This window comes from Nicotiana sylvestris, chromosome 3, assembly GCF_000393655.2.
Source record: "Nicotiana sylvestris chromosome 3, ASM39365v2, whole genome shotgun sequence".
NCBI lineage: Eukaryota > Viridiplantae > Streptophyta > Magnoliopsida > Solanales > Solanaceae > Nicotiana > Nicotiana sylvestris.
This window is the reverse complement of record NC_091059.1, coordinates 218,208,008-218,233,662: the sequence shown is the minus strand read 5'-3', so window position 1 is coordinate 218,233,662 and position 25,655 is coordinate 218,208,008. Positions and strand designations below refer to the sequence as shown.

Here is a 25,655-nt window from a genome sequence, read left to right as displayed (position 1 = left end):
TCGCGCTGGATAAAACAATCAAGCGTCACAGAGTGAAAAATAGAAACACTCAAGCTTTTCACATAGCAAAGTCACTCCGGATTTTCGAGTTTTACACTAGTGACAAAGAATCATCAGGATGCCAACTCTAGTAACATGAAAGATCTAGCAAAGTAAAGCTCTCCGGGTCTCTTCAAAGTACAAATTGCCATAGTGATAAGCATATTTCAAGTATGATTCCTGATATAGGCATAAGAAAACATTACTAACATACCCTTTCAGGATAACTGAATCTTTTTCCCAAATCATACAGCAACCACCATAACACAGCCTAGAGCCTACATCTTTCCTTTTGTTCTTCTGATAAAACATAATACAACCTATGTCACAAAGCAAAGCCGTCTCAAGCTCGGACAAAGATGCAACAATGTTGAGCTAACAGTAAACATAAAAGTAATCTAATTTTAAAGAATTAAGACATAACAGAACTATTTTGGATCATACAGTCAACCAAACTATTTTGGAATTCAGATGTTGTTTATCCATTATACTGAAATAGGCATAACAGAACACAAGACACCTTGTTAAAGGTGCTGATTTTTTTCTCCAAATCATACAACAAGCACCATATTTATTATGCAATCAACTGTTTTCAGCAAGCCTAAAGTACAAAACTTTAAAAGAAAAATGATGTGTAATTCTGCGTATTTAGATCCTGAATACATGCAATCGGGTATTGCTAGTCAAAAAACTGACGTCTACAGCTTCGATGTTGTCACACCTCCTTTTTTCACTACATCCCCGGAAGAGGGCATAATAAAGGGAGTTTTTTCCAATTAAAGGACAATCGAAATGGGATTATTTATTAAAAGATTCAGAGTCGCCACTTGGGAGATTTATGGTATCCCAAGTCACAGGTTTAAAATATCAAATTGAGGAAAAGAATGACTCTGTTTAACAGTCCGCGAACTAGAAATCCGGGTAAGGAATTCTGTTAACCCAGGAGAAGGTGTTAGGCATTCCCGAGTTCCGTGGTTCTAGCACGGTCGTTCAACTGTTATTATTGGCATAATTATCTAATTTAAAGAACATTTTGAACCTATGTGCATTTTTATTCCTTTTTAAACCGCTATTAATTATTTAAGGAATTATTTCAAGGTTATTTAAAACACGTCGCAAATCACGCTACATAAAATGCACCCGTGATTCACGACACATTCTATTTAACCTCGTTGGGAATTAGAACCGGGCCACATTAAATGTACCCCAAATTTTAGTAATTACAAATCACAACTAAGTCGCGGGAAATTATCACACACGCAACCCTCAAAGACGATTTTCATGTGGACTCAACGACTAGAATAAATAAATTATGAACTCAACGACTGACTTACACCTCTATCGCTCCACTTGACTGTTATCAAAGATTCCTCCCCGATGTAAAATGAAAAAATTCCATTCTAAACGACGTACAATTCTTATACATGTGTAAATACACACACACACATGCACAGCCTTTTACGCCTTGGCCAAAAAGTACCAAATCAAAGCCCAAATCTGTTGGTGATTAATTGCTAACGGGTTGGACTTTTCCAATTCCTATATCCTAGCAACATTTGAAATAGGTTAAACACATTACTTTATGCCGAGTCCTAAGTCAGCTATAACAGGAATACAATAACTGAACAAACAAGAAGCAACCAAATAGAGGTGAACTAAAGTGTGACAGGGCCACGACTTCTGCGAGCTCAAACTGCCAGCTTTCCCAATTTATTGACATGCTTTCAAACCTTCTCTTTAATATATACACTCCACTAGTAGGAGTAGCCGGGGCTATGCCCGGACCCAACGTGAACAATGTATACTGCTTTATTATAAACTCTATTATCCTTCTGATTCTAACTACAACAACAACAACCTAGTGTAATCCCACAAGTGGGGTCTGGGGAGGGTAATATGTACGCAGACCTTACCTCTACCCCGAGGGGCAGAGAGGCTGTTTCCAGGAGACCCTCGACTCAAGAAGGCAACAAGAGACACTATATTAGTACTATCAATAGACTCATAATAAAATAACATACAATACCATAAAATCCATAACATAACATAAATACCATAAAATAACAAAATAACAGCAATATAAGAGATATAGGAAATACGAGAAAGATGTAAGGTATACTAATAAACAGCAGATAAAGCCCATCATCAGTAGCTGATCAATAGCATCCTAAGACTAATTCCTAACTGGCTAGTCTCACTCTAGTGCGCTGTAAAAAGAAATCACAATTTCCCCTAACCTACAACCTTAATGCTCGATCTCCATAATTCCCTGTTAAGGGCCATGTCTTCAGTAACCTTAAATCGCGCCATATCCTGTCTGATTACCTCTCCCCAATACTTCTTAGGTCTCCTTCTACCTCTCCTCGTACCCACCACATCCAGTCGCTCACACCTTCTCACCGGTGCATCAGTGCTCCTCTTCTGAATGTGGCCGAACCATCTGAGTCTTGCTTCCCGCATCTTGTCCTCCATGGGGGCCACACCCACCTTCTCTCGAATATTTACATTTCTAATCTTATCCTTCCTTGTATGCCCACACATCCACCTCAACATCCTCATCTTTGCAACTTTCATCCTCTGGATGTGTGAAATCTTCACCGGCCAACACTCGATCCCATACAACATAGCAGGCCTAACCACTGCCCTATAAAATTTATCTTTCAGTAACGGTGGCAAAAATCGGGATCCGTTGAAAGAGTTCAGAAGTTTGTCCATATAGCTTCATTCTAGTTCCTGAAACTCTTTTCATCACCTCATCAAATTAAAAAGATACACACTAGTTATCATCAACACCATTATACATTACTAATGTAATTCGGTTAGGGAGGACAAACTGAAAAATAAGTTATAGCCAACAGGAGATCCCCGTTAAATATTAGACAGATTGGAAAGTGAGAATAACCCTAACTCTAAGTAAATGAAGACTTATTTATTATGTTCAGTAGGGTTATCAACTTAGTAAACAGAGCTTCAGCATCAAACCTCAATTTTTAGATCAACAGCTTATACGTTTGCTCCAATTTTAAGGTGTTTCTGTAATTGTTTTGATTTTTTAAACTAAAAGAAATCTATCCAGATGCCTGACAATAAGGCTCTTCTTCAATTCTCAATCCAATCCAATCAAATATCATCGTTAGAACTAATCTGCTCCTGCTTTACAATTTGACACTTAAATATCCAGAAGGAACACGAGCTTCTTTAGCCAAGTCTAAACCTTTTCTCCCCTCTTCAAATTTAATACTATCACTTTAGATTGTTCTAGGATAAAAAAGATGGATGCACAAATCAAGTAAGCAGATTACTCAATCTAATGGAATCCCATGTAATTTTTTGTGTTGCTAGTAAAGTCCACAAATTCTATTCACATTTATACAAAGTTATAGGTTCAACTATGTATTTTAGAAGATTAAAATCAACTAATAAAGTTAAAAGACATTGTAGAAGGAACTATTAATGTCCTTGAGGAGGATCCAATTGCAGGTTTTCCAAAGGATCAACTCCATGAGAAAAGTTAAAATAATTTTTCAAAGTTGCTAATACCACTTCACTTAGCCAGCATTAGGGCTCCAATCCCTGAACTGAGCATTTTTCTGTTAGCCAGCATTAGGGCTCCAATCCCTGAACTGAGCGTTTTTCTGTTAGCCAGCATTAGGGCTCCAATCCCTGAACTGAGCGTTTTTCTGTTAGCCAGCATTAGGGCTCCAACCCCTGAACTGAGCGTTTTTTTGTTAGCCAGCATTAGGGCTCTAACCCCTGAACTGAGCGTTTTTCTGTTAGCCAGCATTAGGGCTCCAACCCCTGAACTGAGCGTTTTTCTGTTAGCCAGCATTAGGGCTCCAACCCCTGAACTGAGCGTTTTTCTGTTAGCCAGCATTAGGGCTCCAACCCCTGAACTGAGCGTTTTTCTTTTAGCCGATATTAGGGCTCCAATCCCTGAGTTGAGCACTTTTCCATTTAGCCAGCATTAGGTCTCCAATCCCTGAACTGAGCGCTTTTCTGTTAGCCAGCATTAGGGCTCCAACCCCTGAACTGAGCATTTTTCATTTAGTCAGCATTAGGGCTCCAAACCCTGAACTGAGTGTTTTTCCTTTAGCCGATATTAGGGCTCCAATCCCTGAGTTAAGCAACCTTCCTTCAGCCGACATTAGGGCTCCAATCCCTGAGTTGTGCATTTTCACCTTTGACGACATTAGGGCTCCAATCCCTGAGTTGCGTTTTGTAGACTAGCGTTTTTTCCAATCCCCGCATCAGTGCTGTAGATTATTATGGCAATTAACTCACGAAATTTTCCAAGTAAAACTGGGGCAGAAAAATTTTGTTCGTTTGTTTTGTTTGTCTCAGCAAGTCTGACCTCGAGGCGCATGGATCGAGATGACCTACGGGATGAGTCTCAATCTTGAATAAAGAAAAGAAGAAAAGAACAAAAAGAGAAGATGTTCCCAAATACTGGAACAAACAAACGGCGGGTCGCTCCAAAATTTGATCAACGTCCCGAGCTCTGCCAATCCCGTCTCATTCAATACCGTAGAAATAAACAGGCGCCTACAACTTGCAAGCATCAAGATTCGGATCGAAGTCTACAAACAGAATCAGCTAAGACCCAAGATCAAGTTGCAAAAGAATTATAGATAGGAATCTTGTAACTAGCGGTTGACAGGCATAAATAGTTAGTTCAGTTTCAATTTCCTTTGGTTGTAATAAGGAGGTCGGTAAAGCAGTAGTGGCAACAGCAACAACAGTAATAGCAAGCATTGCAATCCCATGGTAGTCCCAGCTACCAAGGTTTCCCGAACTACATTGACCTGATTCCTGTTTAGCCCAGGATATGTAGGAAATCCTTGAAGCAAAGATTCGGTCAAATCTTTCAAAAAATGTGCTTCACACGGAGTATTCCAATGGGCAAAATCGCTCATATCCGCTCACTTTATCTTTGCACGAAAACTCTTCGTGTTTTCGGACAAAGAGGGGCAGCTGTGAGCACGTGATTTTTGTTTACACAACAATTACTCCAAAAGAAATCGAAAATAAAATAAATGGTCTTGTTGTACAATTTTTGGAATTTGCGGGATCTTTGTGGTAGTTATTTGTAGTGTTGTTTGTGATTGTTTAGTATCGTCGAACAAAATAAATAAAAAATATATGTACGTCACATGTTGAGTTTAGGATGTCATTCTACTATTAGGAATTAATCAAACCATAATTTGGTTATTAAAAGGAAAATCACAAAATATGCATCTTTTATTCTATTTGTTGTCATTAAGTGATTTTATTTTAATTAGATGTTAATGTGAGTGATAATTGTTGTTTGAGTATTAATTAATATTTGCATGGTTTTATTTTGATTTTACAATTTAGTTAGGAGTTTTATTTAAATCAAAAATTAAAAGAAGGAAAAAGAAAATGAGTTTAAAATCGGAATTGGGCCATTAAATTGGACCCAAAATCAGGCCCAAAAACGTTGCTTTGCCCGGTCCAGATTAGTTGGCCTCAGGGGCATCCAAACGACGTCGTTTTAATCATGCTTGATCTGGGCCGTTGATCTCAGAATGATCAACGACCAAGATCACATCTCCATACCCACTTTTAAACCCGACCTGTTCAACCCCGGACCAACCCAACCCCCTTTTAGTTGGAACGACACTGTTCCCCATTAGTTGAAAGATCCTGGACCTCAATCTTACTTCATCCAACGGCCAGGATCTAACCACCCACTACGTATATAAACCCCAAATCTTACCCCCACGCCCCCTAAGCCAGACCCCCCCTCCTTTCCTTGGGTCGTCTCCCTCACCAAACCCCAAATCCCTTAGAACCCTAGCGCTGCCCCCCTTTCCCTTCACCGTAAACCCGGCGGCAACAACGCCGGTGACCACCATCTTAACACCCCTAGTATACCTCAACCCCCTGAACAAGGATTTGTTACCCCCTTGCCTCGAATCATTCCCCATCGCCTCGAATCTTCGTTTGAAGGTTCGAGAAAAATCCCGATCTACACCAACCCACCCCAAATTCACACCAGGCACTCCCCTAACCTCCCTCGTGACCAAACCAGGCTTGGTTTGGTCCGAATCTAACCAGGAAAACCTGAATCCCAAATCTGCCCTAAAAACCCTAGAAATTCAGAATCCGAGTTTTTGTCCAATTAAATGAAAAGGTTGGGGTCTAATAGACCTTAATAGAAGCATGCTCGGTTGAGAACACTTCGATTAAAGTCCGTTCAACCCCAAAAGAGGTTCGATTCCAAATCCGGGACAGGGCAGTCTTGATTTTTAACCCTTTAAGGTATTTCTCCTTCTTTTCTTTGTTGTTTCCATGTTTGTTTGGTTTTGTTATTTGTTCGTATGTTGAGTGTAAGTTTGATCTGTTATTGTGTCAACTATTCTGTCCATCCTACCCGGACCTTTTATTTGGTCGAGTTTTTCTCTATTAACTAATTAAGTGTATGTGTGTAAACTATAATCGATTGAAAATAAGTTTGGTCGATTAATTAGTTCCAGGGTTAACTTTGTGTTAGGCAGTGAAATTGGAAACCCCTGTTGATACTGTTCGATTCTGATTCATTGGGTATTGATTGAATGTATCGTAACTCGCGTAGTCGATTCGATATATGTCGTCAATTAGTTTTAGCTTTGAATGGTAATAATTTGATTCGTGTTATTTGTTTTCTGCTGAAGCTTTGTTTGAATCCAATTAAGAATTGAGTATAGCTGCTTGTAGTTTGTTCAGTTTGAATCAGAAAACACTTAAAGATTGGTTTATAGCTGCAGTTTAACATAGATTTCAAAGTTCAAATTGACATGGAATTTTGTCCCTGCGTGGACAGTATGTGCATTGTCAGTTGTTAATAAGTTAGGGTTAATTGGACAGCATGTGCTGTCAGAGCATATTCCTGATGCCCATGTTTTGCTTAATTTAATAAAGATAGGTCATTTTAACAACAAAAGGGGGCTGTCAGGGAATCTGATGGGAAGGGCTTTTCTTTATGTCTGTGAGTGGAAAAACAGGAGGAGAGATGGGAGGAGTTTGAATTGTTTAACATGTTGGTGGATAGTTTGAATAGGATATAAAGGAGGAGTTTTCCACTAGTTTAAGGGGAGACAGGGAGGGGTTGAGAGAAAAGAGAGGAAAGAGATCAGAAAATAGGGAGGCAGAATAGTTCAAAAAAATCAGAAAGAGAGAAGAGAGAAAAACTGGAAAGGGAAAGGGGTTTTGGGACCAAAAGAGATTTGAGAACAAAAGAAGAAGCTGAAAATTCTACTTTTATTCACTTTTTCTGTTTTGAAATCAGCATCAACTGTTTTGTTCTATTCGAAACTTGGGTTTCTTTCCTTTGAGTGTCTGAAAATCAGAAACTGTGTTCCATTATTGTGTCGGATTCATCTATTACCTGTTGATTAACATTGGAGTTTCCTGGGTCTCAACTGAGCCTTGTTGAGTCTTTTACTTGGACATTGGGTATTGTTTCATTGAGTTATTGCTGGTTTATTCTGCCTGGGGGTGCTACTGCTGCTGTATTTTTGTTACTGCTGCTATTCTCTGTTACTGATGCTGACTTCTCTCCCTTCTTCTTCTTCTTTGCATTTCAACATCCAGGTACACACTAGAATTTCACATTGTTGTAACAGTGAAAGCATGAAATGAAAGATGTGAAGAAGTTTAATCATTTGCTGCAGTAATTACAGCTTTTGTAGATGTTATTAGATTTGTGTAACTTGCTAGGTTGTAACTCAAAAGTATAATACAGTAGGTAGTTTTGTACATTAACTGAAGCTTAGTCTGTTTAAGTATTGTGATTTACAGTTGTTTGGTTGTACGAATGATATAATCATGCAATTTGTGGAATGCACGAGTAGTTGGTGTAGTGATAACTAGATTTCCTTTCAGCCATATGTTGTATGTATAGAGGAGAATGTTTTAACCTTGCTAAATACAATGTAGTTTTAATCTTTTGAGTTTTAACTTTATCGGATCTCGTTAGGCAGTTTATAGGACCACGTTCGAATCCCATTAGTAGCAGCTTCTAGTAGTTTAATTCTATTAATCTAGTAGTTAATTCCATTAACTTAGTTCAAATGAGTTAGTCTCAACTTAACTTGAAAAAAATGTTTAGCGTGAGTTTAGCATTTTATTAATCTTGTATACAATTTTTTATGTCAAATTAAAAGCATGTTCGCTCATGGAATAAGACTTGAAACAATTCCCCGCCTCGTAAATAATTAATCCGATAATTAATAAGAGGCCAGAATTGGCTAAGCATGTAATTTAATTAGCATGTATTTTCTTTCATTTATTTTTAGAAAATAAAAATAGGAAATGTAGTCATGCTAAGATTATCCTTCAAAAAAAAATAATGAGGCGAGCCTCGCCAAATAAAAATACAAATTGCGGGGCCCTCAATAATTGATCATAATAAATACTTAGAATTTGGGATGGACCCTCAATAATTGATCATAATAAATACTTACAATTTGGGATGGACTGTTTAGTGAATTTCACTGCCTTCCCCAAAGATAATAACGCGTTAGACTCTTTAGGCGCGACTTAATTAAATTACATTCTTAAATTCGGGTGCGCATTTATGTGACCCAAATTCAAATCTCAACGGAGTCGAAATGTGTTAACAACTACGGGTGCATTGATTGTGACGTGGTTCGAGATGCATTTTCACGACGTTGCAATTCTATAAAAAATAAATGATAATAATAAAAGCGGTTTAAACTTAATAAAAGCACATAAGTCACAACATGTATTTAAATCAGATATTTAGCTATTATAATAATTTAAGCGACCGTGCTAGAACCACGGGATTCGAGGGTGCCTAACACCTTCCCTTGGGTCAACAGAATTCCTTACTTAGAATTTCTGGTTTGCATACTTCATTTGGAAAGTCGAAAATTTCCTCGATTTGGGATTCAAGATAAACTGGTGACTTGGGACACCAAAAGCCAAACCTTTCCCAAGTGGCGACTCTGAATTAAATAAATAATCTCATTTCGAATATTGTCACTTAAATTGGAAAAACTCCCTCGCGCATTTTACCCTTCGGGGCTGGGCGCGCAAAAAGGAGGTGTGACAGTTTAACAACGGTATTAACACAAAAATAAATTGGTGTCGATGTCTCCAGCATTACATGAAGGGAATTGATGAGATACATCAAAAGGATGTAGGATTCCCCTATCATCACGACTCACTTTCCTTTCTTAGCCATCTAACATTCGACTTAGAGATGATGTGTCCACTCATAAGGGGAAATAAAAATTCAAGCCAAACACCTAAAAGGATGAGCACCAATCACCCAAAAAAACTTATCCCAATTTATAAATTTATATTTGTGAGCCAGAAATGCCAACTTAGAATTCAACAAAAGCACACACATAAACATATATAGAGATAGTGACAATCATATATGAAGGGTAAGGAATACCGAAGAGAAACTAATAGCATGGTGAGGAAGACCCAAAAAAAGATGGTCAGTAGGACACATCGACAAGAAGCAAAGGAACAACATGAATCTCCAAATAAGAGTAGCTGCTCGAAAGCAGAAAAATACCAATGAAATCTGATAAAAATTCATTAAACAAAACCTTAGAATATAATAGCTGCTAGAAATGAGAAAATGAACTACCTAAAAAAAATTACAGAGAAGATGCAGTAAGACCAGTGAAGAAAAAATTGTGTACTCAGGTAAAGTTGTCCGAGGCAAGATAATTATCCACATATGTACTCAATCTAATGGAATCTCGTGTAATTTTTTGTGTTGCTAGTAAAGTTCACAAATTCTATTCACATTTATACAAATTTATAGGTTCAACTATGTATTTTAGAAGATTAGAATCAACTAATAAAGTTAAAAGACGACGTAGAAGGAACTATTAATGTCCTTGAGGAGGATCCAATTGCAGGTTTTCCAAAGGATCAACTCCATGAGAAAAGTTAAAATAATTTTTCAAAGTTGCTAATACCACTTCACTTATTTGATCAACCACTTTTATGTATGAACTATCTTCAAAGTAATTTGATTCTGATTGAAATGAGAAATTGATTTCCAATATGGACAACTTCGGGATTCAACGAGAGTATTCATCTCAAACAAGCTAACAGAGATTCTGAAATAAAAATAGCCGATACTATAAGTTTTGATAAGAGTGTTTAATTTTGAACTGATTAGTTGGTACCAGATGACAAATTTTATCAAAAAGACATAGTAGATATGTGCAAATCAAGAATATTACCAAATATTATCAAAAAGACATAGTAGATTTGTGCAAATCAAGAATAGTTACTAACATGTACGTAAAGATGCTATCAAAAAATATTCAAAACAACTGAAAACTAACAGTTATCAACCAAATTTGTGATTACCAACGCTCCAACCAAAATTTAGGGAGCTTGCGGTAAATTTAAATAGAACAAAGATAGATAAACTATCTGTAGATACGAACGAAATAATTCACAGTGAATAATCGAGAAGTGAACAGAAAAATAGAAGGATATACAGGGGAAGAGATGATAGTGTTCTTATCTCACAAGTCAGGACCAGGTCCTAAGTCCCCCCACCCCCAACTTATGTCTGTTGCATTACCCTTTCTTTTGATTCTCCTACTTATTTCATAGCTATTATACTAGTAAGGTGTAGCCCGTGCAAAAGCACGGGCCCAACATGAATAGAGTATTCTTACCGCTCTTACATTCTAGGAATTTTTACATTTTTATGTCATATAGAAAACTATATTACCCTCAATGTTTAAGGTTTGATATAATTATATTTAGTATACCTAATTACCAATTCTATACCATAAGGTGTTTTAACTGTACAATAATTATACCTTATATCGCTCCTAAATTTATGGTACTGTATATTCCTCCAAATCCACCCCCCCCCCGTTTCTCTCTCCCAACCTCACACCCTCACCCACGTATCACCACACACTTACGTTTCAAACCATTATTCCCTCTGCTAAAACCAGAAAAACAATTGAGACCCTCTACCATTAACGTCCAAAAAGGTTTTTTCTTCTACAACCAGTCAAAATTAAAGTCAAATCTTCAAAGTTCATACACAACAATAACTTTTGATGGTTATGATTTCGGTTCCTTCAGTAATATAAGAGGGAAGGAAAAGAGAGCAGCAATTAAAGATATACAGTCCCAAAGTAACTAAAACTATTAAAAAAGCAGAAGTTCTCATTATTTTGCCAATAATTCTCTCAACACTCAAGATTACAGTAATGCTTACTCAAGATCAGAATTGAAAGAACCTAACAAAAATAACAGTTTCAAAGAACCTCAAGAATCAACCAAAAACAAAGATCCAAAAAGCAAAAAGTTCAAATTTTGAAGAAATAGGTTTATCAAATTGTTCACAAGAACTACATCAAAAAACTAATTTTGTAAAGGTAAACCACACGTTTAAATCACTTTGAAGGTGTGAGTTAAGATTCGTTGAAACAACATATTAAAAAAACTTAGATCAATCGTAATTTCTTTCGGGCAATTTCGCAAACACTTCTAATGCAAACCCAAGTTCAAACATGAGAAGCAAACATTGTTCAGATTAAAAATAAACTGAATCTTAAATCTAAATAACGGTGGTATCATACCTTTACTGTATATGAGCCAAATAGCAAAAACTTGGAAGAGAAAGACGGAGCAAAGAAGAGGAGGAACTTGAAAAATCATCAAAGATTTGCACAAACAAAACAGAAGAAGCCGAGTTTTGAATTCAAATTTGGGTTTTCAAAAATACACCATTGACAGTCATTCCACCATTGACAGCCATTAAAAAGCTTTAAAGTCTTGAATTCAAATTAGGGATTTCAAAGATAATTATTTATTTGGATTGGGTGTTGTTGGAAATAATTGGGAATATGGTTTGGAGTTTATATCTCAATTTTGAGGGGTTTTGGTGAAGATTAGACTTGGTTTTGGCTGAATTTCAGATTGAAACTCGTCGAAAAAGAAGAAGAAGAAGACATGACATACATTATATTGTAGATAAATTGTAGAAAAATTGTAGACTGTTTTTTATTTATTTTTGAGCTTTTGTGTTGTGTTAAAAGTTTTGATGGGAGCTTGTTATTCCACTTCGTCTGTTTTGGAGCTAACTTGTGCAGAGGAGAAGATATTTTTTAATTTATATATATTGTTATACCTTTAAATTCAAGAAAGTATGGTTGTATTGTATTCAAAGAGACGTGAATTTGTGAGGATTGAATCAAATAAGACTCACAATGGCTTGTTTTCTACATTTAATCTACAACAAAACTACATATCATTTGAAAAATTAATATGAGAATACAGAATTTCAATGTTTCTACAAAATATCTACAAACTCTTCATAACATAATTTATCTTTATTTTCATGCATGTTCGTCTGGAACACTAAAGTTACTTGGTATGCCAACATCTCCCGTTATAGAGGAATACAACTTATCTACAATTTTCTATAATTTTCACACATTATTTCCACCCAGTGAAATACAACTACAATAACATAAAACTTACATACAAATTTTATACAAAATTTATACAATATGTCTTTTGTATATTTTGTATCTGATTTATACATACTAAAAATAATTTTCATACAACTAATTATATATTATACAACTTATCTACAAATTATCTACAATTTTCGTACATTATTTCTACTAAGTTATATACAACTACAATATAATACCACTTAAATATAATTTTTATACAATGTTGTTCAACTTTCATACAATAGTTAAATGAATAAAAGAAAAATAAATAAACAACATAATACAATTTTTCTATAATTTTTCTGCAATTTCTGCAATATAATGTATGTCATGTCTTCTTCTTCTTCGAGTTTCAATCCGAAATTCAGCCAAAACCAAGTCTAATCTTCACCAAAACCCCTCAAAATTGAGATATAAACTCTAAACCATATTCCCAATTATTTGCAACAACACCCAATCCAAACAAATAATGATTTTTGAAAACCCAAATTTGAATTCAAAGCTTCAAAGCTTTTTAATGGTTGTTAATGGTAGAATTGCTGCTCTCTTTTCCTTTGCTTTGTATTACTGAAATTTGGACATAATTGCGTCTGATGTAGAAGAATTGTAGAAGATTTAGTCGTTTTTGATTTGTGAATTGTAGAAGAATAATCAATTCGTTTTTGAATTGTAGAAGAATAATTGCATTTGATGTAGAGACGCTAAATTTGAGACGAAACTGACGAAGAAGATTAATGTGCGTGATTTGCGTTTGGAAGATTTGGAAGAATATTTAATCCCCCAATTTTAGCGTGCCTAAATAAGGAAGCCTACAGCTACAATGATTCCTTATTTAATGCATAGTCTATATTTTGTAGAAATACTATTAGCATGAAGGGTAATATGCAAACTATGAACATATTTGGTAATATAGTTTCCTATACGGTATAGGAACGAAAATTTCCCTACATTCTATTACCTTCTAAAATAACTTCAACAATATGAAATCTAGCAAAGTCACCGTATATCAAGAACAAAGGCAAATATGTTTTAAAAAACAGCCACATCAATTTAACAATTTTATTTTAGACCTCTCACCATGACTTCTTCCACGCTCTTAAGCGGTAAACAATACAGGACCTAATGTTTACAAGCAAGGGAATATATACCAAAAGAAAAGAACTAAAAATCACACAATACAGTAGAAGTTAGGTAATCGGACAATCACAAAATCATTAAGTTGATTAAAAGAGAAACAACAACAAACGCCAATGACTTAAAAATTCCTTATTTCACCATACTAAACACTAAATAAATCTTACACTATGGGCGTAAAAGTATGAATGACTTAAAAAATTCTCATTTCACCATGCTAAACATTAAATCTTACATTAGTGGCATATGCATCTTTCTAATATTAAAGGTAAAGAAGAGAATGCTTGTAGATTTCGGACAATTATTTACGCTTTTTCCTCTCGGCTGAAAAAGTTTTGAAGTTTCGACTACTTCACTTGGAAGACTGAAGCTTTACAATAAAAACAATTTTTTTTGGAAACCGAATTTCAATTCGTTCCTAACTGTGCAATCCAGTTAACCACTATTATATACTAATATTTTTAAGTATTTCGGTTGGCTTGGTAAGAAGCTCCCACACAAGTCAAATTTTTAGCCATCCTTTGACGACCCGACCCGTCGACACGTAAGTTATCACCCCGTTTCCCCCATTTTATGTTTTTTCATGTTTCGTTATCGGTATTCAGTGTGTTAGAGTTAAATCGGATTGGTTTTAATAAAAAATAAGACACTTAGTCTCTTTTAAGAAGGCTTAAGTTGGAAAAGTCAACCGGATATTGACTTATGGGTTAAAGGGTTCGGATGTGAGTTCCGATGGTTCAGTTAGCTTCGGGAGGTGATTTGTGACTTAGGAGAGTGATCGGAAGTGGTTTTGGAGGTACGGTATAGAATTAGGCGTGAATTGGCGAAGTTAGTATTTTGGCGAATTTCGGTTGATAGGTGAGATTTTGATCCGAGGGTCAGAATGGAATTCCGAGAGTTTCTGTAGCTTCGTTATGTCATTTTGAACTTGTCTGCAAAATTTGAGGTCATTCGAACGTGGTTTGGTTGGGTTTTTGATCAAAAATGGAATTTGATAGTTCTTGAGATTCATAGGCTTGAATTCGATGTGATTTGATGATTTTTGGTGTTAGTCGAGGTGTTTTGATGATTGAAACGAGGTTGAATAATGTTTAGGATGCGTTGGTGCTTTTAGTTGAGGTCCTGGGGGCCTCGGGTGTGTTTCGGGTGCGTTTTGAGCGAGTATGGACACCCCGAAACTTAGAAAATGGAGGGGGCAGTAGTTGTGGTGCGGACCGCGCTCTTTTTCGCACTAGGCACGCTGGCCTAGCGCTGAACGCGTCACAGTGGCCGCGGCCGCGGTCACTCAAGACTGCAGGTTGCTGGTCCTACTTCGGAAGCTCATATCTTTTGATCCACAAGGAATTTTGAGGTGATTCAAAAACAAAGGTTGTAGCCCTTCGTGTCTAGTTTCCAGAAAGGTAACGATATCGTAATTTGGACATCTGTAGCGAAAGTTATGGCCAAAATACTAAAGCCTGTCCCTGTAGAGCAAGGCCGCGGACGTTTCTGCGCGGACCCCGCTGATTTTACACGGACCGCGGTCATTTTTGTGCGGTAAGCGGTGTCGTAATCCGAGGGGTACTCTATAAATACGAGGTTTTGGGTTTTATTTGATATTTTGACCTAGAGAGCTCGGATTTTGGCGATTTTTCGAAGGTTTTTCAAGAAATTGGTCGGGGTAAGTGATTCTAACTCAGATTTGGTTAAAGTACATGAATCTATCACTGAATTCATCATTTAATTCCTGATTTGAGATGGAATTTGGGAAGAAAATTGTGGAACCTTTCAAAAATGTAAAATGATGATTTGAAGGACCAAATGGTATCGGAGTTGGATAATTTTGGCACGGTTAGACTCGTGAGGGTATGAGGATTCTGAAAATGTAAATTTTACCCGATTCCGAGACGTGGGCCCGAGGCTCGGGTTTTGCTAAGGATTCTGTTCGAGATTTTTGATATTTTTCGAATGTTTTCGCTTGAGCTTTGTTCCCTTAGCATATTGTGACGTATTCGTTCTGATTTTGGATAGATTCGACGCGCGTGGAGGCCAATTCAAGGGGCAAAGGCGTCGTGAGCTAGAGAATTAGCCAGTTCGAGGTGAGTAATGGTTGTAAATGATGTTCTGAGGGTTTGAAACCCCGAAATTTCACATCGTAACGCTATATTGAGGTGACTTGCACACCGGATAACGGGCGTTGGGTAGAGCACCGTTAGGGATTGTGACTTGGTCTGTCCCGAGAGATATTTTACTACATTTTTGGTTGAGACGTATACTTTATTATTGTGAATTGGGCTTGTTGCCATGCTTGGGGCCTTGTGCCGACCTGTAGAACCCTTAGGGGATTTTTGACTGGTTTTCCTCACTTATTTTGTTAAAGAATTTATATCCTCAGTCATGTTTCCAATTGTAGGCTTCTTGCCAATTATTTGAATCCTTCAGGGATTGACATCACTACTTTCGCATATTTTGCATATCATTTGACCTCAGTCCAAGGTTTTAAATACTGTTTTGCAAACTCAGCCATCTTTCTAAGATTTGAAAACTTAAATGATATTTCGGGCTGAGAACTACTGTTTTACAAATGTCCAAGGGGCTTATGATGATTTCTGGACTGAGCATGGATCGGGCTGCGCGCCGCATCAGTGTTATATTGATATTGAGGCCGAGAGCCTGGGTGATTATACTGAGATTGATATGAGGCCGAGGGCCTAGATTTGATGCCACGAGATGGCTTGATATTGCGCTTGGGTTGTAGGAGCCCCTCCAGAGTCTGTACACACCTCCAGTGAGCGTCGTCGACGATAAATAAAATGGATGGCTCGGGCTGCACGCCGCAGTGGGTACTAGAGAGTACCATCATATGCATTGCATTGCACTCATGCATTTGTTTTTATCTGTTATACCTGTCTCAGTATTTGGTACTCTGATTTAATTAACTTGTTGCTTCACTATTTGTTGTTCTAAACTGCCAGTTATTGTTTACTTTGTATTTTTTCACGATTTCTTATTCTCAGTCTTTATTTATGTTTACTACTCACTGGGTCGGAGTACTCACATTACTCCCTGCACCTTGCGTGCAGATCCAGGTACACCACAGGCTGAGTAAGGATTTGTTTAGCTGAACAGCAGTATCCGGCAGTATTGAGGTAGATGCATGACGTTCGCAGCCTTGATCTCTCCCCTCTATCTTTATCTTTTATTCCGCACTTTTCCTAGACAGACTTGTAATAGATGGATATTCTGTATTAGAGGCTCATATTCGTGACACCGGATTCTATTGGGCTATGGTGTGGAATTTTAGTTGAATTTCCGCAGGTTTTATTATTAATTATACACTTGAGAGTGATGACTTAGTAAATTCTCTGTGATATTTTTCTATAATCTGAATAAGAATTTGGGATAATGTTATTGAATGGTCCGGCTTGCCTAGCAGTGTGTTGGGCGCCATCATGACTGGGGTTGGGGTCGTGACACATCCTTAATCGTAAAAATTGACAGGAAACTGAAAGTAAGAAAGCACCACTGCACATAATGGAATTGGTGAGAAATTAGTTTTTTCTATTCCATGTCCTGTATAAGAAATTGAAGACACCACCAAAACAGAATAGATACTCTTCATAGCTTCTAATGTTAAAATAATATCTTCGAAACATCCTCTTCTATACAAGATAGCAAAACTTTGACAGCAGTTGTGGACTTCCATACATTCAATAAGGTCTGCTGAAAATAAAATCGCTCTTACTAACTTATCAACGCTCAACCGATACTATAGATAAAACATATATTAGCTCTATATATTTCAGAGTTTTATATATCAACAGTGTCCACTTCCACTTGATGCTAAAGGCAAAAACTTCATCGGCACTTTACAATGTGGACTCTTGACGAATGTACAATGACAAGGTATAGAAGAATAGAAAATGGGAAAACTTCCCACTATTATTTTCCTTCAAAATGCCATGTGCCTCACCGAAATGATTGATATATACTGAACAAAAGGAGAAACAACTCAAAGAAACTACAAAAGAGTTACTTAATAAGAGGATAGCTCAACTACAATACCAACTAAGAATGGTAACTCTACAATCATATGTTTATTTTTTAAGTTCCACACTCTCACTGACAAAGGCCAAATGGGAGAACAAAAAATAGGGCTTCTACTAAACTTAACATTCACAAATTATCTGCTTTGTGCAAATAGACACAAGATATCGATGGTTTTAGTTCAATTTATAGTTGTCTTGAAGACAAAGGCTAATAATTTAATATATGACTGGTCATTTCCTTGCTGTCAAATGGTGTATTCGTTAGCCTATTTGATTTGATTAAGATGCATCTTTATGGGGATCAAGGAAGTGTCTTTATTTTCACATTCTTGATTAAGATTAGGGGGAGTGACATGTTACCCTATTGGAATCAGAGGCAGTTACAATTTGAGTTTTTTCCCCTTATTCTTCATTTAAAGACAGTCTCAGCGGCCTTCAATTTACTGCAAAATAAAAAACCATGTAGTAGGACAGAGTTAGCAGAAAGTTAATAGAGTTGAAGGATTTTACAACTTATCAGGATGATTCTTTCAATTTTAGATTCTTTAGTCATTTGTGCACGTTGTCCAGTTGAGACATATAAACAAGCATTTTAACAAACACTTGATGCTCACTGTTTGGGGACCTAGATCATGTCAAAACTATCAAAAATATGTCTGTTTCGTACTATAGATGAGTACGGTACCAATGTGGTGCATTCCTTCATAGGTGGAGAAAAGTTAAACTAATCTAGATTTTATACGAATCTAGTGGCAATTAAGACTTAAGAGTAGTAATCCAGATGAAACCATATTTCCATTCACATTATCCATACTTACCAAGTAAATTTGTTAACTTTCCCTTTGTTTTGAAGCATATCAGAAGAAGTGAGAATAGAAATGAATTGCCTCACAAATAGAGAAACACACGAATATTTATAGTTTGATACTGTATTTAATTGCAGACTGTTGGATTTTGCTCAGCACTTACTAATCTAGATATTTCTGAACAATGAAAGAGAACCTACCACAAAATTGAGGCATGTCGCACATCACCTATTCCCGTGGCAACATACATATAGTCCAATATGCAACTAATGTAGTACATAGAAGTTAAAAACATTCTTATAATACCAAAAGATAAAAGAGCACATTACAAACAGAAGTCCTATCTGAACTTCATTGCACACTTTCACTAATTGTTCAAAATCAAAACTCTAATACTCAACCAAATTATTTCTGTCCGATTTCAGATCAGATTTAGACATGCATGGTCAAATAGAGAGAGGACTCGATTCACATGGAAATGATTGAGAAAAATCCCAAGACAATAAACTTTGATTTATAATATAAATAATACCATGAGGAGAAAATCCTAAAATTGTTCACGAATAAACACAAAGAGACACCAAATTAGCACTATCGTGTAGGAACTATTATCCCTTAGGTTCGTTTTCATAATTGCAGCATACCCATATTACATTCTAATAGCAAGAGAGATGTAAAATTGAACTCTTCCTCCTATAGAAGGTCAAGTAGACACTCATTAGTGTAAAAAATTAAGAGGAAGGATTGTAAGAAATGATGTAATGTTTCAACCACACATAGAACATACATCTCAATGTAATAAAAATTTGACTAACTTACACCATATATTGCATTGACTCCATAAACACTTGCAGTCCTAAAGTCTCCATGACAGAAGTAAAAACAGTGATGTCTTATGTATCACTAACCAAAGCAAAGCAGGAAAATCAGTACCTAAAGGAAAAGAATGAACAATTTATACAATATTTGCACATTCGTGCATATATGCGTTATTTGTGTAGGAATATGATAGTAAAACTAAAAGCACAAAATAAAAAGCATTTGAGCACATTGGTTATCACAAGATATTAGAAGATAAGTATGTGTATGAACTTTGTCCCAACCATGAAAGATGAGAGAATATGCAAAAATTATGCAACATTGGAAAAAGATCAGCTGGCATACTTTAGGGATTACTCATCATAAGTAGAACTGGATTTCTTTTACAGCAATATTCAGCAACAGTAAGAATTCGATCCTGAAAATCCGTAAAAGGAGAATGACAAATCTGCTGCAAGTTGTTCTCTGGAAACAAAAAGGAAAAGAGTATAGTTTTAAGCCTAGTTACTACATTTCAAGTATACTTACTTGGCTCTAAGGATTCACAAGGCGAATTTCCTCCACAAGAACAACCCAAAAATTACTATCAGTGTGACATCCAATTCTGCTAGACAATGACATCCTTGAAAATGAGGAACAAATATTAAAAAGACATTGACAGGATTAAACAACAAAAGAACCCCCAAACGAAGGGGACTACTAACAAATGACCATCAAACTCCCATGAGTAACAAAGGGTAGCAATAAAGAAAGAACAAAAAAGAAACCTCAACAGAGCGACAAATACAGTAGAATCATGAAAGCAACGACGAAAAAAATGCAAATACAACTCAAGAAGCGCAAGGCGAAACAGATTACTGGTAAGAAAGAAGAAGGGAAAAGCAGTAGAACCAAAAAACTTCTCCCATTCTATTCAAGTAAAACAAAGAAGGAGAAAGATATGTTATCTAATTACAAGTCATCACCAAAGTAATCACATAAAAATTCTTATAATTTACCCTGAATTGAGAAGTTCATCCCTTACCTAGAAAGATGAGGCACCACCAAATGATCACTTCAGTAGTTACCCGAGGAAAACTACCACTCTTGGAACTTCTATTGAACCCTTTGATGCCAAACCTGGCTTTTCTGTTCTTTCCTGGAGTACGATACCTATGGGAAACTCGATTATAAAAGACGATACACATGCACCCCCACAATCTACCTTTTAAACTCCGACAAACTGACAATAGAGAGAAGCAACTCAGCAAAACATATAGATTTGCTATTTGCAGAAGCAAAACTATTCAACTAGAGTTTTTTTTTTAAAAAAAATCCCTGGACATATCAAGTTAGTCATGGAGAGATTTTATGTACATACTCTCTTTTTTCTCTGCCTGATTTAGTTGCTACCTTTAAAAAGGTATGTCAGAGCCAACTTGATCTTTTAAGCGGTCCTTTATCAGACCAAAGCATGAAACTTGTAAACCTCCTGAATATCTAAGGACGGAAGAGCAACTGATATAGTTCTTCTAAATGGGAAAATACGAATCCGTAATTATCTCCACAATGAAAACAAAAATCCATGAAATATGAAAAACAAATAATAGGTGTACCTATTTACAGTAATGCAAAGTAACTGTAGACTACAATGTATGTTCACAATTGAAACACAAATTCACTTATAAAAAATTTCCGAAGTAGGCAATAGAAGTGGCTAATTACACTCCAGAGTAGCAAAAAGCACAAGTCTCCTAACAGAGATTCTGAAATAAAAATAGCCGATACTATAAGTTTTGATAAGAGTGTTTAATTTTGAACTGATTAGTTGGTACCAGATGACAAATTTTATCAAAAAGACATAGTAGATGTGTGCAAATCAAGAATATTACCAAATATTATCAAAAAGACATAGTAGATTTGTGCAAATCAAGAATAGTTACTAACATGTACGTAAAGATGCTATCAAAAAATATTCAAAACAACTGAAAACTAACAGTTATCAACAAAAATTGTGATTACCAACGCTCCAACCAAAATTTAGGGAGCTTGCGGTAAATTTAAATAGAACAAAGATAGATAAACTATCTGTAGATACGAACGAAATAATTCACAGTGAATAATCGAGAAGTGAAGAGAAAAATAGAAGGATATACAGGGGAAGAGATGATAGTGTTCTTATCTCACAAGTCAGGACCAGGTCCTAAGTCCCCCCATCCCCAACTTATCTCTGTTGCATTACCCTTTCTTTTGATTCTCCTACTTATTTCATAGCTATTATATTTCCTGTAATTGTACTAAGAGGCTCGTGTCAGCCACCTCGAGAGCCATTCAAACTCAATTTTCTCAGCCAAGATCCGCATCTGAAGGAACTTCTAGCATATTTTTCTTGTGAACTAATTGGCCAAAAGTATCTTAAGCACATTAAGATCTAAGCTGAAACACACACTTTCATTTTATGGAAAAACATCACAGATCATAATATACAGTCCCAAAGTAACTAAAACTATTAAAAAAGCAGAAGTTCTCATTATTTTGCCAATAATTCTCTCAACACTCAAGATTACAGTAATGTTTACTCAAGATCAGAATTGAAAGAACCTAACAAAAGCAACAGTTTCAAAGAACCTCAAGAATCAACCAAAAACAAAAATCCAAAAAGCAAAAAGTTCAAATTTTGAAGAAATAGGTTTATCAAATTGTTCACAAGAACTACATCAAAAAACTAATTTTGTAAAGGTAAACCGCACGTTTAAATCACTTTGAAGGTGTGAGTTAAGATTCGTTGAAACAACATATTAAAAAAACTTAGATCAATCGTAGTTTCTTTCGGGCAATTTCGCAAACACTTCTAATGCAAACCCAAGTTCAAACATGAGAAGCAAACATTGTTCAGATTAAAAATAAACTGAATCTTAAATCTAAATAACGGTGGTATCATACCTTTACTGTATATGAGCCAAATAGCAAAAACTTGGAAGAGAAAGACGGAGCAAAGAAGAGGAGGAACTTGAAAAATCATCAAAGATTTGCACAAACAAAACAGAAGAAGCGAGAATAATTTCACAGAGGAAGTCCATGAGCAATCCAAAATTTTGCTAGGTAACGACATGTCAAACCTGGAAGAAAGCTGGCAGCACGCTTCGAACTATAACGTTGGGTATTTTGATTAAATTATGATTAAACCCTTCTGACCCGCTTTCTGACCGGATGCTGCTCTTTTGTTTTACCGGATGCAGCTCATCATTCCCGCTTATTAATAGTAGTAATTTCAGGCTGCTACAGCTCTTCAGGACTCAACAAGAAACCAGAAAAAACACCTTAAACTTACCTATTTCATGTGTAATCCTAAGGAACAAATAAAATGCTCAAGGGAGTTGCTTATGAATGCAGCAGGTGTACAATTCTTAAGACGAGAAGATCAGAGAGCACTTCAACGCGAAATAAATTGGGACGAGCATCAAACAGAAACTAGCAAAGACAAACCAATCGAGGCATTCAATAAACCAGAGGCGAATTGATCAGTTCCTGCAAACTAATGTATAATCTGAACGCCTCATCTTTCCCAATGCTCATGCTCAAACATTTCAACCAATGAGCAAATCACCAAGTGACAGAAGCAGAATTACCCAGCTTAGAAATAATTTCGCCATGAGTTTGTACATTATTTTGGAGTCACAGTGTCACAGCTATTGGTATAACATGATTTTAACAGATTATTTGCTATTTGCAGAAGCAAAACTATTCAGCTAGAGTTTTTTTTTTAAAAAAAATCCCTGGACATATCAAGTTAGTCATGGATATTCCAGAACTTCTCATCTTAACACAGGCACACCTTATCTATTGCTCTTTGCTAACTGAAAACTAATGAAGATCCAGTGGTATAAAGTTACAACTGAAGCTACCAAGCCAGGACATCAAATTCCAGGTTTTAGCGACCATTTCGGGATCCTAATTCACAAAACTTAACCTACAGGCAACGAGAATCAGAGAGATCTAACATGGATCATGTTCGGACAGTGGTGTTGAGCTTTAAACCGAAGAGCACAAGACATAGATAGAGCTAATATCATTTCAAATCATGAAGACCTCACTTAATCTAACAATATATCACCACACAATCGCGCTGGATAAAACAAACAAGCGTCATAGAGTGAAAAATAGAAACACTCAAGCTTTTCACATAGCAAAGTCACTCCGGATTTTCGAGTTTTACGCTAGTGACAAAGAATCATCAGGAAGCCAACTCTAGTAACATGAAAGATCTAGCAAAGTAAAGCTCACCGGGTCTCTTCAAAGTACAAATTGTCATAATGATAAGCATATTACAAGTATGATTCATGATATAGGCATAAGAAAACATTACTAACATACCCTTTCAGGATAACTGAATCTTTTTCCCAAATCATACAGCAACCACTATAACACAACCTAGAGCCTACATCTTTCCTTTTGTTCTTCTGATAAAACATAACACAGCCTATGTCACAAAGCAAAGCCGTCTCAAGCTCGGACAAAGATGCAACAATGCTGAGCTGACAGTAAACATAAAAACAATCTAATTTTAAAGAATTAAGACATAACAGAACTATTTTGGATCATACAGTCAACCCAACTATTTTGGAATTCAGATGTTGTTTATCCATTATACTGAAATAGGCATAACAGAACACAAGACACCTTTTTAAAGGTGCTGATTTTTTCTCCAAATCATACAACAAACACCATATTTATTATGCAATCATTTGTTTTCACCAATACAAAACTTTAAAAGAAAATATTTGAACCGAATCAATTACCACTTTGAAAAACTAAGCATCTCGGGAAGGAATCATTCCAGCCTTTCTTGCATAAGCAAAAATGCCACCAGCTTCAATGACAGGACCAGCATCACCAATTGGCTTCAATTTATACTCTTTCCCAGTCGTATGATTAATCAACCTACTCTCTCCTAGTTCAACAGTCACCACATCACCCGTCTTACACTCCTCACAAATCCTCACTTCCGATTCAAGCGGATAAACTTCACCAGTCGCAACCGAGTTCCTGAAGAATATCCTCGCGTACGACTCCGCCACCACCGCCGCCACGCCCGCAGCTCCTAAAGCAACCGGCGCGTGCTCCCGCGACGACCCGCACCCGAAGTTGTCGCCGCCTATGATGATGGAGTACTTGGATGTGAATTCATCCGGGTCGATGAAACGGGTTTGGTACGATGAAGGGAGTCCGCACAGCGCGTAGGACCCGAGTTTTTTGTACTCGTCTGGGTTTGACGGGACTAGGGTTAGGTATTCTGCGGGGATGATTTGGTCAGTGTCGATGTTGTCCCCGACGACGTAGCAAAGGCCGTGGAATGCTGTGGCGGTCGTGGTGGTGGTTTCCGGTGTGGTGGAGACGGCGGAACAACGGAGGGGTGCGATGGTGGGGCTTTTGGGAGTTGGGCCAAAATGAGAAATTAAAGGATTGAAAGGGTTATCGGAGGAAACTGAAGGGAGTTTGACGGAGGCGATAATAAAGGAAGCGCGTGGTTGGCACGGGGATAGTTTGAAGGTGGTGATGGAACTAGAAAGAGTTGATGAAGCCGCCATTGCTGAAAGCTTGGAGATTGCTAATTTTGCTGAGAGTGGAGTGTGTTAAAAATGTGGGCAGTACTTATTAGATATTGGGCCATATTATTATGGATCAGAAAAGCAGGCGAGCCGCCATTTGAATGGACAAGTGCTAACCCTAATCTCTCTAACCCTGTATTTATTTCATATTCTCCTCTCTTTTTGTAAGTACTAATTTTAATGTACGTACGTTACACGTGTGTATCACGTTAATCAATATAAAATACATATAAATTATTAAAAATAGCAATGGAGGTAATATGTTTAAATGATGAAAATAAATATTAGTACATTGATATAATATATAGTTAAATTCAGTATTTTCTGAATGAATATTAGTGTAATTAGTTTTATAGTATTTATATAAGATGCAGATATTGTTTTATCTCATTTAGCATCTCTTTGTAAACTCTACGTTCATAATGTCATTATACAAAAACAAAAAAATTATTCTTCATTCAAAGTTAATCAAAATTATAGACAAGCCAACTGAACCTCTTCTTGTGTAAAAAAAGTTGCCTGGATTCTTATTGATTTAAGTCTAAATTCCCTTCTTTGCGCATTCAACCAATACCAAATAAAATTTAATACTATCCTAAACTCACTCCGAATGCACTCTGCTAATAACAATATTAAAATTTTAAGAGTTCACAATGTTGAGGTCAATTTTTCAAAATTATTGGAGAAAAAATTTATAGTTATTTCGAGAGTTTCATATACATCAGTTTATTTTAAGTTTAAAAATTAATTGTATTTGAT

General features: G+C 36.4%; 1 protein-coding gene across 12 annotated transcripts; it reads right to left on the bottom strand.

Moving 5' to 3' along the window:
• Nucleotides 1-17,278: 17,278 nt before the first annotated feature.
• Nucleotides 17,279-24,974, bottom strand: LOC104219802 (3-isopropylmalate dehydratase small subunit 1-like). Of its 12 annotated transcripts, none has more exons than XR_011406366.1 (6): nucleotides 24,087-24,974; nucleotides 20,333-20,530; nucleotides 19,837-19,930; nucleotides 19,309-19,726; nucleotides 18,044-18,126; nucleotides 17,279-17,625 (listed from the first exon to the last, which is right to left on the bottom strand). XR_011406366.1 is itself a non-coding variant. In XM_009770542.2 (2 exons), the coding sequence occupies exon 1, from the start codon at nucleotides 24,873-24,875 to the stop codon at nucleotides 24,099-24,101; it is 777 nt and encodes a 258-aa protein (XP_009768844.2). In that variant the 5' UTR covers nucleotides 24,876-24,974; the 3' UTR covers nucleotides 17,279-18,126; nucleotides 24,087-24,098. The 12 variants fall into 12 exon arrangements, 2 of the variants coding, with proteins under 2 accessions (XP_009768844.2, XP_009768842.2); XR_011406367.1 differs by having other exon boundaries at nucleotides 17,279-17,354; XR_011406364.1 differs by having other exon boundaries at nucleotides 17,279-18,126; nucleotides 19,309-19,422; nucleotides 19,654-19,726.
• Between the last annotated feature and the right edge of the window lie 681 nt (nucleotides 24,975-25,655).

Excerpts from the sequence above, each read along its gene's own strand:
- LOC104219802 (XM_009770542.2), bottom strand. The coding sequence starts at position 24,875 with ATGGCGGCTTCATCAACTCTTTCTAGTTCCATCACCACCTTCAAACTA.